Here is a 21,516-nt window from a genome sequence, read left to right as displayed (position 1 = left end):
CTGGCACCATAGTACTAAGCCCCAACAAAAAATACTTTATGGCTGCCCGATTTCCCAGAAGCCCCAGCTGCTACCTTAGCCCCCCTCCCCCCAGCTGTGGTGCTAGTACCCTGTTGAGGGAGACAGTGTTCCCTCCTGAGGAAGTGGGCGTAGATGAGTGTGTCAGCAGATGAGTTCCGTGTGATGTTGAGCCATGTGTGTTTTATGCTAAGCTCCTAAAATGTAATTAACAATTTAATGGGAATCATGCCAAGCCATTCCCAAGGTGGCACGCAGCGGTGGGTCGCTAAGCTAAAAGCTACACGCAGTCACTCAGATTTTCCTTTTTTCTCTGTCACTGTAGCTCTTTCTTCACATGAGTTTCAACGCAAGTTCACTGAACTTAATGCTGTTGTAGACAGGTGTAAATGCCAGCCAATGTACACTTTTACCTGCTATACCATGACTTGCCACAATCAGTGCTAAATTATCTCTATCTTCATCGTCAGCTCCATTCTCCAAACCACTGGTCACCTGGGATGCCGAGTCCAACCTGAAACCCGGTGAGGTGGTGGCCCTCACCTGTGTGGCATATGGAGGATATCCTGAGGCTGAGGTGCTGTGGCAGGACGGGGCCGGGCTCAATCTGACGGACAACGTTATCATTTCTCAAGTAGCCAATGAGGAGGGGCTTTTCAGTGTGAAAAGTGTACTGACTGTCATTCTGGAGCCCAACAGCACGTATAATTGCCGACTGACCAATCCACTGTTAGGAGAGGAAGGACAGGCATCTGTTACAATCACAGGTGGGTAGCTATAACATTTTATTAGCAAAAAGCCAGATTTACTTACCCAAATAAATTATGTTAAAAACTTTGATAATTGAAATTTGATCATGTGATTTATGGTCTCTTTGAAACTTGACTGGTAGTGTTCATTCACTTTAGAGAAGACTTGCCCTGACTTTCTGTTAAACGGATAGTTCAGTCAAAAATGAAAATTCTGTCATCATGTACTCCCCCTCTTGTAATTTCAAACCTGCATGACTTTCCTTCTGCAAAACACAAAAGAAGAAATTTTGAAGAATGTCGGCAATCCAAACAACGGCGGTGCCCATTGACTTACATTGGTTTTGTGTTAGTACAAAATAAGTCGATGGGTACCGCCTTTCTGACATGGTAATACTTTAAAGGATGTTGTCGTTCTTGCTTTATGTGACGAATTAATAAAATTAACACAAAAGCCATGGCCTTATTTCCATTGTTTTTCTCTAAATTACTGGATAATTGTCATCTTCGAGTGGAATATCTCTTGTAAACTACTTTGTTTTTTGTAATAATTCAAAAAGAACCTGAAGTCTATTAAAATCTTTACATTGATGTCTTAAAGGACTTCCCCGTCTTTCTCATAGCTGCTCACAGCCCAACCCAAATGGAGAGAAAATAATGAATTGTCCAATTATGGCCCAATAAGCATCGCCATCCATTTTTTTTCCATGGTTAAATGAGAACAGCGAACGATTATTTCACAGATTATTTCTTTGAAATTGGAATGGTCTTTCACTGGGCCTTTTGTGCTTAGCTGGAGTAATGAACTCAGGAAGAAGCATTTGGATCTGCAGTACATATCACATTGAAACACAAAGGCCTCTGACTTTAACGGCACTGTAAGCAGTTATTAAATCCTCAACAGTGAGTCACGTCGATGGATGAAAACCATCATAATGTTTTCGGCTTTCATCGTCAGCTTTGTTGCTTGCAGTTCGCACAAGCATCAAAACGTCCCAAAACGTTGTTTTTCTTCCCGCATCAAAACGTCCCATGTCCTAGACCAGATTTATCATTCTTAGATACTTCTGGAGTGCCTGGCCTGTCATACAGCATGACACCCGGATCAGCTGTGATCATAGCAGCCAGTAACAATAATGTTTAACACGGATCAGCTCGACTACAGTAGCCTTACAAGTTGTAAGTAAACAAGCGTCAGATTCTATGTGTGAGCTGAGGGATCATGCCGACCTTGTTTGATATGAAAATGCATTTGCATTTGTTTACAACAGCTGCTTTATGCTCCACAACTTAGGTAATTCATTTTGACCCAGCCAAGCTAGATGCTGTTCCCTATCGATACTTCACTTGTACTGCGTAGCAGGAAGCAATGGGGAAAATTATTTTCTCCGATGACTGAAGCTTTTTTCCAAAAAACGCTGTGAAACTGCACAGCCATTGTTTTGTGAAAAGTAAAACTTTAAACCCATGGCAGCGAAGCTGCACGGACCTATGGCATTGGCTTAGCTATATAAACAGACACATCACCAAAGTGTCCCCAGATCTCTCTTCCTTCAACAAAGACTCTACCTTCGCTACTCGAGACTGACTGCTTCGCCGTTGAAAAGCATATGCAGTGGATTCGATATCCCGCTCAGCGTCTTCGCTATTCAGCGAAGCCATATAGACAGTTCCCCCAGGAGTCAGGTTTCTACAGCCGTTATTTTATCGTGCCAACGAAGGATGGCAGTCTCCACCCCATCCTCGATCTCAGACTTCTGAACCGTGCCCTCATGAAACGCCGTTTTAGAATGATCACTCTGAAACAGATCCTCTTGCAAATATGCCAAGGGGACTGGTTCTTCTACCGGATCTGAAAGACACGTACGTCCACATTCAGATAGCCCCCATCACAGACGATTCTTGAGATTTGCATACAAAGAGGGTTGCTATTCAATACACGGTCCTATCGTTCGGGCTGTCCCTAGCTCCTCACACTTTCACGAAGTGCATGGACACGGCTCTTTCCACATCTCAGACGGAAGGAAATGCGCGTTCTGAACTACTTTGACGACTGGCTCATTCTAGCATAGTCAAAGGATGAGCTATAGTCCCACAAGTCCCTTCTCTTTGGCCACTTAAAATGCCCGGGGCTCACTTCGCCAAGAGTGCTCTGTCTCTCAGCAACAGATTTTATTCCTGGGAGTGGTTTATTCCTTTGACTCTACTCAAATAACAGCCTGGCTGACGCCAGAACACGCAATGGCTGCATCGGGAAAGGGACCTGAACATCAACTGCTTGGAGATGCAGGCAGGTCGGCTGGCCCTTCACAACTTCCTGGTTGAAGGCGTCGTACATAAATTACCAGGGAGGCCTCTTTTCGAGGCGCCTTTCCTCTCTTGTACTCTGCCTCCTGGAATGGGCCCAGTTCAATCTGCGCTCACTGAGGGCAACACATGTGTCCCGGCAAACTGAACCAGGGAGCAGATATGTTTTTTTTCGGCAAGGCAGAAGTCAAAATTTGTGCCTGTCTACTCTAGGGTGTTCCTAAAACCAAGACATGGCTGCGTACCGAAAAGTGCTCTCTTCCCCCTTAGGGTACAGGTATAGATGCTTTCTGCGCTTCCCTCCATCGAGCAGGTCTCCGAGCTAAACCAGCTCTGCCCCGTCAGAGCACTGAAGGTTTACATCGAGCATTCCGCCCCCTTCAGGCGCTCGGAACTGCTTTTTGTTTGCTTCAGTGACCACACCAGAGGGTCCCCGGTCATGAAGCAGAGACTTCTAAATGGATAGTTGAGGCTATCATGCTAGAATATTCTTCTTTGGGCCTTCAATTCCCCACGGGAGTTAGAGCCCACTCTACTAGAGGTATTGCCTCGTCAAGGGCTTGGTCTAGCGATGCATCTATAGTTACCGCCGGCCTATGGTTGCTCCAACCGTGGCAGCACTAGGCACACTGCCATAAGGAAGATTGCCGGAATGGGACACATCTTAGCTTGGCCCTGTCTGCTTGGCAGGGCTCCCCTGCTCATGCTTGGCCCCCGAACCTAGTTCCAGGGTAGTCTTGAGTTATAGTTCCTCTTGTAGCTTGTAGCATTTATTGGTTCCCCATAGCGTCCTGCTACGCAGTACGAGTGAAGTATCGATAGGGAACGTACTCTTGTTATTTATGAAACCTTGGTTCTCTGTGATACGGGAACGAGTACTGCGTTCCTTGCCGTGCTTACAAGCTGCATGGTCGACGCTTCAGTCGAAGTAACCTGAGGAAACGGCGCCGATGTGTCTGCTTATATAGCCATAAGTTCCGAGGTTACGTATGTAACCAAGATCGTTTGCGCGGTTGTTTTTTCTATTAAAGAAAATATACTGTGTAACCAGACTTTGCTTTGAACCAAAGCTCCACATGTGATCACATTAACATCTGACACTAAAACTAAGATGCTTTTCCAGTGTTATAATATGTGATAGTTTTTATAGTTTATATAATTAGCAATAATGGTTGCATTGAGCCAGGCACCTCTCTAAGGCTTTACCTGTAACACTGTGCACACAGCCCATTCGCGAAAATCAACAACTTAACATCACAACCATGCCGTGTGTACAACGTGCGGTCTTTCAAAGCCGATCATGCTACTTTGTTTTTCTAAACCTTAGAATTGCATAATTTTTTGACGATATTAACAGAAGTTAATTGGTAGGAGAGTTCTGTGTATAAGGGCACACAACGTCTTTCTAAGTGAGACGTTTAGGATGTCGATCAACAAAGGGAGGAAAATCGATTTAGTATTAAAAGAGACTTTCACCGGAAGAGCATACTGGGGACGAGAGTCTGAACCGACCCATTAAAATGTCACACTTCTCCCCAAATTCCCAATGAAAAATTACAAAGTAATACAGACGTACCCTCAAATGAATGGAAAAGGAAGAAAAAAAGATGTCTGTCGAAAAGTCTGTCAAGGTTCACTGTGAGAAAATGAACAGCGGGAGGAACGGGTTCTTATGCCGTGGCATTGAAAGAGGTCAGAGAAACTTAATCTCAATCTCAATTAACCACAACATAATTCATCAATTACCTTCTGTCATTTCACTTGAACTTCACATTATCCATTGAGGTATTATAGAGATGTATTATTTATTGCAGAAAGTGCATAATCTTTTGTGTCATGACCTTAGAGTTTCTGTAAAAGCGGAAAGGGGTTATGTTTCTGTACTCATGCTTTTGAATGTATATCATGGATTGGTATTTTTAGTAATGATATTGTCATGATTGTGGGAATTTAGTTTTGGGTTAGTTACATTGTACATTTTTATTGATAATGAACAACATATTTCCTGAAATGTCCATACCAATACCAATTTCTATACCTTGTGTCCTGTCATCATTTAAATATTTTAGTGTAGATTGAAGAATATTTTTTGAGGTCGACAGCATGTATAATATTGATTCATTATAGTTCTTAGCTATTAGTTTATTTTAGTTATGAAGCTGCCTAAAAAGACAGCTGCTTTTGATGGTAGTAGTCATTTCGCAATACTTTGGAACAGAGCCATTATGCTGATTTATGTCATGTTGATGATCTGTGTAAACAGCGAATGAAAGATGTCAGGGAGAGAATCTTACAACCATCCTTTGCGTTATGTACACAATTAACTGCACTGTAATTTTCTAGATGCTGTTTATGATGACAGGAGCCCGAATTTCATCCGTTATATAATTGAGATGGTTGAACAAGAGAAGCTTGCTGGAATATCTAACGGAAAACCTGGAAATTGGAAAAAAGAAATCGGAAGCTGACCCTTTACTGTTCATGATTTAAAAATGAAACGACAAGCCCATAGAAATTGTAGTGTGTTGGGTATCCATACTTCAGGAAGTGAAGGTTATTCTTATTATTGTTTTATTGGATGTGTATCCTAAGATGATCTGAGCTCCGCTTTAACTTTGAGTTATGTAAGAGTGTTTTTCAATCAATCTGCAGCTATCGACCTTGAGATACTGTAATAAGCGGAGGACTGGAAAATGAGTCTTAACCCAGAGAGAGAGTGAAAACAACAACACTTAAAAATGGAGAGACCAGATGATGGGTAGACCTCTGACACCGCCTCTGAAGAGGGATAGCACACTCATATGAGCTAATGAGCTAGTCGTGATCTTCCACACCTGACCTACCGCGTGGAAGTTTCTGTTTTTCTGGCTTTTTCACTGTGCCTGTTTAAAGACTTCATCAGAACGTGGAATTTTGCTTTCTCAGGGCTACGGCACGTCTTTCAGACAGATGACATCTCAGTACCGTGACTTCACTGGAAAGTCCTTCAGCATGTCAAGAGCTCAGGAAAGGGGAAACCTGTGTGCGAGTGGCCATATGGAATGGTTTTATTGCATCACATAGAGAGAGACCGATACTGTCCATCTCACTTTGCCTGCATTGAATTCTGGGTAAAATGTGAAGGGAGTCAGAAACAAAAGGAGAAAAACCAGCGGCGTTCAATAGACTGATAGAGAGTCAGGGAGGGTGTATCCGAGAAACTGGGATGCTTAGAAATGTAGCCATGGTGACGTTTCTGTGGTGACTGTCGTGTCTGATGAACTGGTACCCTTGGCACCACAGAAATGGTCAACCTTTTGCTTTCAACAAACACAAAACATACACACACAAGATGCGTGAAATTATTTGATTTGTTTGTAATGCATTTACAAAATTAAAATTGTAACCTGTTTTATTTGACCTGTTTTGCTGTAACACTGTGTCTACATCAGACATGGCGTGACACAACAAAAGACAATCGAACACATTAGTAGCCATTATAAATTTACATTTTGTCCCACAAACACATTATTTCAGGGTCGACAGTGAAATGGCATTGGCTCTTGTGTGTTTTGTGACTAGTTGGGTCATTACCAAGAGGCAATCTTCCGGTCTCTCTCGTGAAACCAACACAAAAGTGACTGAAACTGCAATTCATTGACGGGCCGCTAGAGCATGGATCCAAAACAGAGCAGAATCTCATTCGGCCCCATGTAAGAAGGGCCAACTTTAAACACAAAATAAACATGTTTACAGCCTGGTACAAACAATTATTTTGGCCTTCAAATTCTGCAAATTAGGTGCGTGGCCACTTGAGTGACAAGTGGTTTCAGCAACCAGGTGCCTTTGCTCCATCCGCGTCCCGCATTTCCGATTATCCAGGAGTGACGCGCTGTTGGCGACGGCCGGCTCGCCCAACCTTTTTTTTACTCTTCATAAATCTACTTAAATCTAAAACCTGCTGTGCACACCAAATGATATCGTACAGCTTTAGAAGACAAAACAACGCGACCTGTTTGTAATGCTTTTGTAATGTTTTTGGTCAGTGTTTACTTTGCGATAAATACCCAATCTATTTTCTTGTTGCGTGTAGATGTGGTAAGGAAGTGGAGAGTTTTTTCAAAAGTATTTATTAAATAGTTTCAGAGGCAAATCGTGACACACATTCTCAAGTGGATCAATACAGTTCATATCTAATATCTTATAAACTTCACAGAGCCATAGTGTTGACACGTTTTGAGGCAAAAATCAACCTTTAGCACACATGCCTACTTATAAACGTCTCTCTGCATGTTATGCTAGGATAGTAGTTTTATCTTTAGTAACCCTTCAATATTTCACTCATACACAGCCAACATCAGTAAGAACGTCTTACTGTTTTTTTTCCTTTATTCCCCCCCCTCTCTCTTTCTCTCTCTCTCCTTCTGTTATCATCTGGTCCTCCGCTTGTCCTGGCAAATGTCGCCTACTAAATTGCTACCTGACACAGCTCGGTTGTGCTTGCAGTTGCCTAAAGAGTCAAGTAAGCAGAGAAAAAAGAAAATGAGAAAGATGCAGAGAGAGAGGGAAATCGAGAGGCGGACAAAGCTGAAGACAGAATGATAGCAGCAGGAATGAAACCCTTTATTAGTCCTTGTCTCTTTCTCTTCCTCACCGGCCTAATTTGAATGTAATTAGCGCATGCATTGCTAGGAGAAACAGCAATCTAAATGAGAGTGTTGTTCAATCCTGCTTCTTGATGGGGCCCTGTATTCATTACTGTCGGAGACGCAAACAGCACTTTTCACGCTAGTCTGATTGGTCTGGTCACAAGACCACAATGCTTTGCAACCCAAACTGAGAAAAAAAAGATGTCCACGGGCTATTTCATAGTCGTTTTTTGGGTGGATCCGGGTTGGAGTTTTTCTCCTGAAATAAGGTTTAATCGGCACCGAACATTTGGATTCGATACACTGAGCCTCTGTTACTTCAGCATATAGACCATTTGAAAGATGTAAACAATACTGGTCCTGAAGCACTTCCCTTTTCAGTATTTTATTATCTTTTATCTCACATTATTTAAGCTAATTTCAGTTTTACATCATTTACAACAGAGATGGCAAATTACAGCTTTAAAGTCAAGGATCTAAATAAATACCAAATGTTGAAAGGTTTTAATTTTGGAGCTCATTCTAAGCTTTTCCACTCCATCCTCTGTTTGTGTGTGGTCAGGGTCAGGGTGTGCATCCTACTCCCATAACAAACGGCAGTGCCAAAGCATATTTTACATCTCATTAATTTTTCAGTTTAGCTGCTAATGGGACATGTGTCATTGGTAAAGGTGAACTTTAGCTAATAGTTCCAAAATCAATCTATTATTGTAACTAATCAATTGTTCATGAACGAGTCATTCTCATTCAAGGGCACCGCAGTGGTGGTCCGTGCATTTTTATTTTAATATCTACAGCAGGTTCTTTGCAGTTAAAAAAATAAGAAAACAGGCGTGTTATTCGATGTTGCCTGGCAGAAACTAAGACTATTAATTTGTGATATTGTGATAGCAGGACAGAGTATTTATGTTTGTGCGTTTGCTGTAAAATCCTGTGTAGAATTTGGTTTTGCGCAGCCTATAATCTGCCTTGGCTCAGCGATATAAAATCATGTTAGTTTCAGCATTTTTAGGGAACACTAAACAGTGAATAGCCTTAAAACGCTGGTCCATACACTCCTGAAGCTTCCTTTTCACTTATTTACATCCTGCCCCTCCCCTGGATATACACACAAATTACTGCTGCACAAAGGAGGTGTACAACCTCCATAAACTGCTTTTGTTCTGGCTTTAGAAGCACTTTAAATCACTGCTGGCTTTGTAGAACAAAACGTTGTCTTTGTGTGTAGTTTCAGGTCTGCCAGAAAATGCTCTGAGGATAGTCTGCTCCTTCAATCTACTCAAACTGATAGGAAGGCCACTTATAAATATAAATTTGGTATGTCTATTTTTTATTTCAATAACATTTTTACTATTCAGTGCGTCATCAAGAGTCATCAAGTTGGGTGTGTGCTGTATAGAGCTGGGTGTGGATCTGATGTTCCGATTCGATTCCCATTCACAAGCACTCGATTCGAGTCAATGAATATAGATTTAATACAGATCCTATAGATTTAAAAAAAAAAAGATCATTAAATATCACATTACAATGGTGAATTAAAAAATGAAATGAAGAGCCACAAACCTGTATATTGGGTATATTGAAGGTTATAATTGTTTCCAATGTTTCCTCATCTGTAAGTCGCTTTGGATAAAAGCGTCTGCCAAATGACTAAATGTAAATGTAACAAACAAAATGGCTCAAAATTAGCTGTAAAGAGGGGCTGCAATCATATGAACCGCTGCCTTTTATGTGAAGGTGATGTTAAATTCGACAACACAACCGCATCCGCTATGTTAATGAAGCAATGAATGAACGATATGCTCCCTGTTGTAACCTGTTGTAAAAAGAAAAGTGACATCTAGTGGAAAGTTGTAGGAAATAACATTCACGTTCATGAATGTTCAATGCTTGCGGAAATACAAATAGAAAAAATCGATTCACAGCTTTTGAGGATCGATTTAGAATCGGCCGCATTTAAAAAAAAACGATTAATCGATTCAGCCCTAGTGCTGGATGTAATGCTGTAGTTTAAGTTCGGAGCGGGTAAGCGACTGTAAGGTCGCTGGTTTGATCTGACTTAACGGGAAAGAAATATGACAATTTTGGAAAAACCCTTAACAGAAAATGACTCAACAGTACCAAAGAACTGATTCTTTAGGTCATTGAAGCTAAATTCGACATGTTCGATAATCCGCTTGAACTTCGGCCAGTTGTGCCGCTGTCTGTCATGAGTTAAAAATATAGAAAGGAGGTACACTTTGAAGTTGACTCAAATGTGTTTGAAATCTTGAGCTCATGGGCTCTTGGTTTAATCCTATAAATGGTGTGGTTGTCTTTTCTAATCCCACTCTGGGCTGCTTTATTTAATACTGGTCAGGCAGGAAGTCAACATTAAGCTGCCTGATGTGCTAGACATAAGAAAGTATCATTTATGACCCCTCAGGTCACATTGAACATTTTGTATTTGCTTCTAGCCTGTCACCTGCTTGTTTTATTCTGCGTGACAAAACGACGACAAGAGAGAATACATATGATGAGAATGACGATCTCAAAACACTACGTCTAATATATTGTTTAATAAATATATATATATATATGATATCTTGGGGGAGGTTAAATACGGTTGAAAGATCTGTCAATACAGTGTCATGTTTGTGCAGAAATGACATTAGAAGTGAAGAATTAAGACTAAAACCAGCATTATTTTGTAGTTATGTAAAAATCTAAATGGCAGGGCCTACAAGTGCAATAATGCATTGTCTCCACTGACCGCAGATTCAGCATTGCATGTTTAATCTTTCTTTTATTATTTTGTGTCCATTCACGGGAGCCGGTAGGTGCAGAAAAGCATTAGGTAATCAATTCTTCACAAAAAGTGCAATAAGCTTTAATTCTGTATTCATAAAACATAACGTTCCACTCTCACATTACTTTGCAGGCACTTAAAAAACGGTACAGTTTCAATATAAGTAAATATTGTTTTCTGTTTGTTCTTCTGTAAGAAATGCGTCAAAATGTCTATGCTTAATGAACATCTTTGTCTTGTTTTCGAATAAAAAATATCTAAACATCCATTAGACAAGATAATTTTACCCGTGAAAGACAATTTGCATAGGATATTCAGTTTTGTTTTTCGGAGAATCTATCTTGAATAGAAGAGTATTTGCTGTCTATTTTTTTAGCATAAAAGGAATACGACAAAATACACTTATATAAGAATATATTTTCTCTGAAAACAAATCTTATGCAATCGAATGCAATTTTGCATCTCAGGTAACTGTTTCCTGTTGTTACTATGTATTTACTGAAAACATGATAAAGATACTTGTTAAAGGGATTGTTTGCCCAAAATGTATATCATTTACTCACCCTAATGTAATTTCAAACGCATATGACTTTTCACGAATTTCAAGTTTATGACTATAAAGTCCTTGGATAAATAAATCTAGGATATCTGATTTACAAATACAACAAATAACACAACGCATATAAAAGACTGCTCAGTTTATCTGAAGAGCTTGTCATTGTGTTTTGAAAAAGCCTTTTTCAACCATAAATCTTCTCTTATACCCATAACATACAAGCCGTCTGTCTGAGTATGTTTTAGATTTTTTTGCCTTTAGATTGGCAACAGCGCACATCCTGTGATGATTTGATGATCCATCCCTGTTTACTTGTGAGCTTCTATCATCTGCCCTGTGTGGGGAGGAAATGCATTGCATCATTCTTTTACAGCGAGGCAGGCGGTGCTATCCCAGATCTGCTCGGCTGTCGAGGGTGTTTTGTAAAGCCATTAAAGATTCACATCTGCTCCCTTCATGCGCCCATCCTAGAGACTATCTGCTGGTGTAGTAAACACGAAAAGAGAGCGAGAGAGTGAGGAGAGAGAGACAAAAATCTACTCTTGCGGTAAATAGTGTTGGAATTTCAATTCTTTACTGCCTGGAAATCTTTTTAAAGGTTGCATTGATTCTCACAGAGAGAAAACATAATATAGGAAACCAAACAATCGAGGAAACGAAAGGGTCTTTTCTGTCTGTGTCGTGAACTAGGTTGAGCACTTAGCATCACCGTTGTCTATGGTTTGGTCTCTAGGGATGGCAAGAAGACACAAAGTCCTTATTATGGGTGAGTTAGCAGTCAGTGAACCATTAGTCTCCAGAGTGTCTAGAGATAAATTCTTCCAAACTCAGAGAAAAAAACATCATTGCTTGAAAATCCTCATTTTTAACCCAGCTGTCGAGTGCCGTCCGGTCGTGATAGATCACTGAAAACGTGCACAGTCGACCCAAAGTGCCGTAATCGCCCGAAGAGGCACGCTTTTGCATCAGCCACTTAATTTTAGCTGCTTGCGAAGCTGCGGATTGTAAACAAGCAAATGAGTAAATAAATAAATAAAGCAAATGCAAATGTGTGAGGCGCCATTCGCAGGATCACTTGTTTGTCTTCATCTGAGCTAGTTAAAGATGGAGGTCTGGAGGGGAAGGTGGTGATGGCCATTAAGTTTAATTGATGGTTTGAGAAGGAGAGGGAAAAAGAGGATGCTGTCACAGGATGAATGGAAATCAAGGCCTTCAGCTCCACCGCAGTTAAAAAAAACGTCTCGTCTGCATTTCAGCTCTGCACACAAATGACCAAACATAAGTGTGAGAGTCCTTGAAAAAAATGAAGTGTTTCTTTTTGGATGATTTGCGCAAACACTAGTGGTGAAACAGATCACGGATGATCCGTACGGATCATGCTCTACGGTTCGGAACGCATGTGACTCGAGGATTATCTGTAAATGTATTCATCAGATAACACGCGCTCTCCTCTCGATCTCTCTCCATTATCTGGACGAGTACAATATTAAAGTGCATTCTCGCGTTTATCTTAACTTAAACTGCTGCATAAACAGCAATGTTATGTAGAGTCATAGCGCAAGTGACGCGATACATAAGCAAACGCGCACCATATCAGCAATTTTGAGTCGCCGCCCAACTCATGATTCAGTAACGCATTTAAGAGAATAAGAGAAAGTCGTTCGAGATACTTCATGATCGACACTTTATAACACCTGTCACATTTATAATCTGATCTCTAGAGATCCATTTGTCAGCTGTTAATTCTGATTGCAAGTTTATATCATATTTATTAAGTTTTATATTGTCATTTTTGTATGCATGCCTAATATTTACATTTAGTCATTTAGCAGACGCTTTTATCCAAAGCGACTTACAGATGAGGAAACATTGGAAGCAATTATGTAGAAATAAACTATTAAATTAATCCGTTGATATCTTCAAGGTACTTTCACACCTTACATTTTATTAAATTCTTTAACCCCATATAAGTGCCCCATTTTTTAGCATTTTATTGATAGCAAAAACAAGTTATTATTAAAATAATATATAGTAATAATAAACTATGATGATCATTAACAAAAATGATCCGATCCGTGACCCAAAATCTGTAAAACGATCAGATTTATCACGGATTTGTGATCCGTTGCACCACTAGTTAACACACACATACACTCAAACGGATTAACATATTTCAATGTTCTTCAACTAAAATCTCTATGATCTCTTATTTGTGTGTAGTCTCCTCTAAATGATCAGCTGCTCGTCGTTCAGCTGTATGCTTGTGGACTTCAGCTTGATCCAGAGCAGAGCACCTGATCTGTCCATCACCTCATCCAATCAAAACATTAGTGGTGGCCGTGGAAAAAGAGAGATGTGGAGGAGCGATGCCATTTGTGTCTTGATGTGGACAAGTGTGTTTTATTGGGTTGTTATAAATGTTATGGCTTTCGCAGACAAGCAATTATCTGTCTAACAGTGGCACTTTGTATTTGTAAAACCTTGAGGTGATGAGAGCATGAAAGAAATGTGAGGAGGTGAGAGATGATAGTTGCTGTATTTGCATTAGCCTGTCGCTCTGTTTTTATTATTTATGTTCCATTAACGTGATTGAACAGAATTGCAAAGCAGATGCAGAATCAAATAAAACGTTATTGGTACATTTATTGGCAATGTAAATACTCATATACTGTCGTTTACGATGGGGGTAAATGTAAAAAAAACGCGTCGAAGACATTTAAAGGGACAGTTGAATGATTTCATCATTTCCTCACGTCATTCCAAACCAGTATGACTTTCTTTCTTTTGCAGAACACAAAAGAAGATATTTTGGACATTGAACCCATTGACTTCCATTGTATGAACACCAAATCACACTGACATTCCTCAAAATATCTTCTTTTGTGTTCCACAGAAACTCCACAGAGCGCATTTTGTACGTTATCTCAATTAGCTCCGAAGCGAAAACGTGACAGCATCTTAGTTCTGTGTCAGCCACCGTAGTGCTTCGAAAGAGAGGGGTGGAGAGAGACGTTGATCGCAACCTCACGGCTAGATGACGTTAAATTTCATACACTGGACCTTTAAGTGAATTACAGTTAACTTAAAAACACCACATTTATTATATTAAACAATAATGTTTTGTATACAGATTGATGATATGTATAATACATTTGCTTATGTTTGTTGTATTTCCCTCCGTGTTGTGTGTTTATAGTTCCATGTTCTTTTGTTTGGTGTTTCCATCAGCAAGTCTGGTGAATTCGTTCAATCTGTATGCTTGTTAAGGTCCTCACCTTAAGCTCGGCGCTGTCACCTTTGACTCGTTTAATTCTCATTTCGAGTGCTTCAAGTAGCTGTCAATTCTCTGTCGACACCCTTACATCCCTCTGATAGAAAATTATGCCATGTACTTCAAATGCATGGAACGAGTGTATTCATTTTGTTGCGTAATTCTAATCAGGCTGTGTGGGTACAGGTGCTTTTAAATGTATGAGCTTTCTAATTTCAATGCCCGAGTCTGACATTACACCATCAAACGTGAGCGCTTTTAAGATCAAGGACCGTATTTAGACACCACCACACATACAAAAGCACACTTGGCTGTAATCATTTCCTGCTGGTTGAAAAAAGCGTCTGGCGAGCTGAGAGTGTCTCACCGTGGTGTTGATAGCTGTCACTAGTGATTGTTCGCCACACCTTCTCGCCTTCGCCCAGCGACTGCTTGTTTTAGAGCTAATTAAAAATGTTGAGCCCAACTTTTTAAACTGATTATGGCACCCGAAGTTTGCCTCACTTATGTCCTGCGGCCTTAAAAGAAAGAGAGAAAGATAGTTAGAGAGAGAGAAGGGAGCGAGCGAGCAAATGGAGGAGCCGAAAAATCAATAGCCCAGTCTGCCTCCGACATCTTAATGTCAACGGCGTGGGTGAGATGTGTGGAAATGATGGAGCTCATGTCAGTCAGAGGCTGACCATTACACCACGTGCTCGGCCACAGTTTCTTCCCCCCCTGGGGGGGAAGCGCTCACTGCAGGATGAAGTGACCACCTCCACCCTTCAGGGCATTTCCATCAGCACTGCAGGGCTGCCCTACATTTCCTCAGTATCATCTTGTGCTTCTAATGAGCACGCTGCAATGTGTTTGCTTTGAACTGTACACACACTCTTAATTAGCTGTCTTACCCGGCTTCACAGTTAGTTCTTTCCTGCCCGCCCTCATCCTTTTTTCCCTTTTTCCCTTGAAATAAGAGAAATAAGTTACCTCTTTAATGGACACGAGAAATGATGTAGGCTATTTCCATTTTGTTTTTTTTGGAGGGCAGTAATAATAAGTAGGTCATTAATTACAGACCACATGTATTTTTGACAGACCCATAAGTGGACAAACAGGAAATAAGTTATTAAAAATAAAATAAAAATGATATTCTAATAATTTTACAATTAAAATGTTTTGTAAACAAATTGTTAACTAGTTGCAACAAAATGTATTTTATTTTTAGATAATAAAATAAATAATAAGTTATTATAGGACAGTATTAATAAAATAAAAATAAAATAATACAAAAAAACATTGTTTAAAGTGCATAAAAGTGCATATTTACCATCAAATGACATTTTTACTTTTAACATAATATTTATTATGATTTATAATGAATGTCAAAATATACAGCTTTGAACAGTACCTAAATAAGACATAAATAGTAGGTAAACAGGACAATTGTGCATTGTAAAAAACTGTGGATAATTGTGAAAATATTACAGCCACTGCACCTGAATAGTAGAGTCGCCTCAATTATGTTAAACCAACTTTCAAAAGTATATTTCTACTCAAAATGTCCTCTATGACCTAAATGGTTTATAAGCCTGTTTAATGGTCAGAAAGAACACAATGGTCCTGCTGTCACATCCACAAGTCCTTGTTTATTTTTTTTGTGTTGCAGATTTTGCTGAAAAGCCGTGAGACTGAAAGTCATATTTAAGTGCTTTTATGCAGCTCTGGCTTTTTATGCCACAGTCTCTGATATGGATCTTTTAGCATCTTCTCTGTAAGTTCACTGCTCTGCTAAATATTTCAGACATTTGTCTGCATGTATTAAGAGGTGCTTTATTGATCGGTGAGAGAAGGACGATGAGTTTAAGTGTGTTTACATGGTAATGTCTTTGCTGAAAGCTCGGTCATAGACTGGAGGTTAGACTGCCCTTTAAATGAGGTTAGCCAAGAAACGTCTATGACACCTATGCTTCACTCTCCTGTGCTCGGCTCATAAGGTTTATTTAATGGTGATCTTTTAATAACAAAATATACTTTTGACTACATTATAACAATGAGGTTTTTCAAAAACTGTATCACTGTGGCTCAGTCTTACCAAGGAAGAATTTCATGTGCTATATATGCAAGATGACAAAATGACAGTATTATTGGTTGGTTAGGCCTACCTCGTGGTAAATCAGTGAATAGTCACCATTTAGCCACCAATTTTTGTAACAATATAATTACAGAAAAATTCCCACAAGCATTACTCAAATTTCAGGTCAATGTGAGCTATATTTCAACACAATGTACGGACTTGATTTGGAGGCATGTGCTGAAGCTGAAGGTCAACTTCACCCCTGAGAGCATCTTGATATTTCCCAATTAGGGATGGGAGGGAAATCTATATTTCCAAGTATTGCAATATTTTACCTCACAATATTTTCACAGTATTTTTAGTTACATTTTTTAATCAATATATTTGACACTACCATTGACTGCTTTCTCACAGAGCGAGATGTAAATCTAAGAGACGCAGCGAAATGTATTTTACATTTTATTATTTTAATGTCAGATTTCAAATACATCTTTGATGAACCAGACACAATAACACCAGATACAGGTTTGGAGAAAGTAATTATGGCAACTTGTGATGTCATGTTGACTCAATTGTGTTCTAGATCTAGAACACGATAGTAAAACTTCATGTTTCAAACCTACAACTTTTTCGATACCATCCCACAGCTATGATCCCTACAGCACCACCTCTATGTTCTGTCATGGAAACCAGTTGCATGATCTGTTGCAGACAGCACCCATGTGTTCCTTGCAGCTGTCTGTGCAAGGCGATGACGTCACTTTTAAAAGGATGTCAGTGAAGGAATGAGAAGCCGGGTGTCTGGGGTTAAGGGATGAGTGCATCTCCTAAAAGCTAATAAGACAGCCCTTCATTTTCTCAGCTATAAAGTAATTCAATCAAACTTGCAGGAAGGAGGAGTGTCTCCAGGCAAATATGCTGATCAGTCAAAAAACAACAACACACGTCTTTCAGCCTTTCTCACCCTCCCTCTCACATAGGTGCTTCCAATAAAGCCTTATCAAGAAAAGGAAAAACAAAAAACTCAGCAAGGCGAAAACAAAAAACCAGTGATCGCCTCCCCCTCATTGTGATGAATGCTTAACGTCAGACACCAGCCTAAAGTCATTTATTCAATCCAAATCCCTCAGAACGGAAGAAATCAAATCTTAGCCCGTCATGTGTCTCCCTGTTTAGCTAATCCCTGTCCTCTGACATTTCTAGCTAGCTGTCTTTGTGATTACATTTATTGTTATTATTTCTAATCAGAATTCATGGAGATCCCTTAGCGGGCATGTTGGAGGGGAGGACAATAAATAGATGGATAAATAAATAAAAATGAATAATCTTTGAAATGTCAGGGAGCTCTGGGAGGGGCATATGCCAGTGTTTTGGGAGAGCACACTTTTGTCTTATAGTGTTGATGTAAAGCTGCTGTGTTGTGTGATAATAATAAACGACTATAAGAGTGTGTTATAGGACTGACAAACTTTACTTCCATGAAATGCTATAGCATGAAATTATTAATATTGTTTGAATTTGCATTTGCTGAAAACGAACAAAAACTCATGGCATGCATAAGCCAAAAGTGCTTTTTAATACCCTCGGTCAACGTATATGTGTGTTTAAAGTCTGGCGAATGTAAATAATATGACTCAGATGGTCTTAGTGGTGCAGTAAATCCACTTTTTGCTGGGAAACACTAATAAATTGTGGCGATGAGTTGCGCCAGCACACAGTACTGGAGGCCACCATGTTGTTTTGGGTACATTCACATTTTTATTTAGATTTATTTAGCCTAGTTGCGCAAGCACTGTCGAGCTTGTCTGTCGTTTTTGCCAGAGGGTAACTGGTTCTGGGTTCTCCCAAGGTTTTTTTTCTCCATTGGAGGTTTTAATATGAAATTTAAAGTTTTTGTATTCATTAATATCACTTTAAATGTAACATTCCGCTTCATTTATTAATTATTACATATAGGAATTTCTAGTCCGTTTAATATTTGACCTGTGTTTCTCTCTCCTTTATCTTTAATGTGTGCTTCCCATCCACACTATATGTGTCTGCGTCTGCATGTGTGTGTCTACGTGTTTATTTTGCATTCTGTGTGTGTTGAGTTGTAAGTCGCATTGTTGAGTTGCATGCAGGTGTGTATGAACCTGTGTGCATGTCTGTTTTCTGTGTGTTCACCTTTTTTTGTTTTTACTTTAATGTTTTGCTTAAAGTCAATATGTTACATGTACAGCTGCTTTTGGAACAATGAAAATTGTAAAAAGCGGCAGTTGAACGCAAAAAATGCATGCAGAAAGTTCAGTTTACACAGAGACGATATCGGTGCATTAAAAAAAACTAATTTTCAAAAGTTGTCGTGTATGGCCAAAACGTATAAAGGCTTTTTAGTTTTCAGTTGAAAACACTGTCTTGTAAACACCCTCTAAAGTCATATGGCTAAATAACATGCAAGATGTATGCACTTAAACATTTTTATTAAGCTTTTGTTAAAAATGCATTAACAGTAGCGGCCAAAAGTGATGTTTGCTTTTATGGCCCCCTAAGGTTATATTAAGTGTATTGACAAAACAAAGGTATTTATTTAACAAAAATATTTTGCTAAATACAATCCAGGGAATATGTTTTTTTATCCTATTATACAAAAATGCATAGATAAACAAAAAGCTAACAGGACATAAGATGAACAGTAACTAAATGTTTATCTGTTTTTATATTTGTTGATGGTAATATTTTGTAGTCTTTCTCCTGAGCTATCTTAATAAAATGCATTGTGTGTTGTATGACATTTTTTGCCAAGCTTCCATAAATTATTCTCAAAGCTCAGCTTGAGTTTATGATGCAAATATGCCATTACCAACCTGCATCTGAAATATTTGAACAAAGAGATGTCAATTGTCCCGAGTTGGACATCACCTTTAAGCCACGACTCTATTTTTGCTGGTACAGAAAGCAGAAGATGTGCCATTCTACTGAACAACCTTACCTTTATTTCTCTAAATGCATGTTCTGTCATGCTCCAAACGTTCTTCCCTCTCACCTCATGCTATCTAAGTTGGGCTGTCTTTTTGCTGGCACCATTTGTATTTGCCCATTAAAACCAGGTCTGTGCTCAGCCTGAGGGAAAGTGCCCCTCAACTCAGTCCCTGGTTCTTTCTTCACTGTGAGCATCAGCAGCCCAGAGGGTCATGTGGACACGCTTCTCCTCCGTCCTTTCTTCTCCACATGGCCTCTATTGTGATCAGGCGACTCTCTCTGTCACAGGTAAAAGTAAATAGAGATAGCTTTGATCAGAGGTATCAGGAGAGGAGAAAGAGGTTAGGCCGGGGAGGTGTTTGAACTCTTTATTCCAGGAGATGAAAGGATTGCAACAGCGGAAAATCCTGCTGAAGTGGAGCTGGTATGTTAGGCCTTTCCTGTGAGGGGCGGGGCTTGGAACTCCCCAGGTTGCCATGGGAGATGAAAGTCAGCGTCGGGAGTTGTGGAAGAAATGTGATAATTGGTTATTTATGACTAGGGTGCCATTACTTTTTTCTGCTTAACACGAAAGAAGATATTGTGAAGAACTTTGGTAACCGAACAACATTGGCTCCTATTGACTTCCATTGTATGGACACAGAATCACTGAGACCTTTCTCAAAATATCTTAATATGTAATCCACGGAAGAAAGAGTCATATACAGGTTTTGAATGACAAGAGGGTCAATAAATGATCACTGAATCTTTATTTTGGGGTAAAATATCCCTTTAAGGTGCCTCTTTTCCTGACCATGTAACAAAAATAAAAAGTTTAATGTTATGTACTCTGTGTTGTCTATATATGGAAAGTACCAAATTATTCTCACGATACACCTATATCTCCTGGAACAGCATGTTCACAATATACAAGATTTAAAATACTTGCATGCACCTGCCCACAGAATTCAGGCACTTGAGACTGTTAGCGTCGAGAGCCAAGATGTATGTCCTTGTATGTCTTTGGCAACTAAAAAAAGAGAGCGAGAGAGAATGAGATGAATAAGGGCTCGCAGAGGAAGGTGACGAAGATGATGGGTGATGAGAGACATTTGGGATATATCTATAACAGAGGGTAACAAAATCACATCATCAAACAATGGTAAGAGAGAAATATGAGCCTACAGGCCTTATGGGACAACAGCGCTGAAATGGTAGACTTTCATAACATTTATCTTCATCAGTAAACCTTCACCCAGTCGCAGGTCCAAAGAGAGAGAGAGAGAGGAAGAGCGATGGAGAGAATTCAATTATTTGGATTAGATAGGAATTCGTGGAGCCAATAGAAATACTGCAATTAAATTTGTATGTATACGAATAATAACACTAAATGAATATGCCTATGTGGGCGGTTGTCTACATAAACAGAACAGTAACCGAATCAGAAGGTCATGTATGGCCTTTATACACACGACACGTTCAAGCGTTCATCCTACATCATTGTTTTATATTATTTTTTTATTGTTGGTCTATGTATACAAATTATTCGAAAGAATGTTGGTAACCGAACAACGGCGGTACTGTTTCACTTCTATTGTATGGACTCAAAACCAATGCAAGTCAATGGTTGCTGCCGCTGTTCGGTTACAAGCATTCTTCAATATATCTTCTTTTGTGTTCTGCAGAAAAAAAACCCACGTCATAAAGGTTAGAAATGTCAAGAGGGTGACGTAAATGATGATTATATTTGAGAGAACTATCCCTTTAATCAGTTTTTAACTTTACAAATCCATCTTGAGAACACAAGTGAGTTGAGAGAGATTAGAAATAAACAACGGCCCTTTTATTATTTCTCAAATGCTGCACATTTCTTTGTAAAATAAATATATATTTTATGTCAAATGACAAAACTAAACTGCAATTTGAAAACAAATTCCGAATCAAATAAAAAAAGGAATAATACAAAAGTCTGTTTAAAATAAACAAACTTTGTGCTTTTCTTGAATTTTTTTACATTGAAGAAATGTTAGCATATCCACGTTTTCCAAGTGTGCAGTAAACACAGTGGCCCCTGCTGTTCAAAACATGTATTGCGATTCAAATAACATCTCAGCCGGTTTGAATCATCACATATTATAATCGATTTTCAACCGGCTCCCTGTGAATCGTCACATCCCTAGTCTATTCTCTCCTACGCACTATA

The 21,516-nt window shown here is 39.4% G+C and overlaps 1 protein-coding gene across 1 annotated transcript in view; it reads left to right on the top strand.

The window, feature by feature from the left end:
- cd276 (CD276 molecule) overlaps nucleotides 1-21,516 on the top strand; it is a 73,193-nt gene that overhangs the window by 20,766 nt on the left and 30,911 nt on the right. The window contains exon 4 of the mRNA XM_079466323.1: nucleotides 489-785. Coding sequence (XP_079322449.1) covers nucleotides 489-785 — 297 coding nt within the window. The remainder of the gene's footprint in view (nucleotides 1-488; nucleotides 786-21,516) is intronic.

Source organism: Barbatula barbatula (assembly GCF_947034865.1).
Source record: "Barbatula barbatula genome assembly, chromosome: 10".
Taxonomy (NCBI): domain Eukaryota; kingdom Metazoa; phylum Chordata; class Actinopteri; order Cypriniformes; family Nemacheilidae; genus Barbatula; species Barbatula barbatula.
The sequence above is the reverse complement of the archived record's forward strand: the minus strand, read 5'-3'. Positions and strand labels throughout refer to the sequence as shown.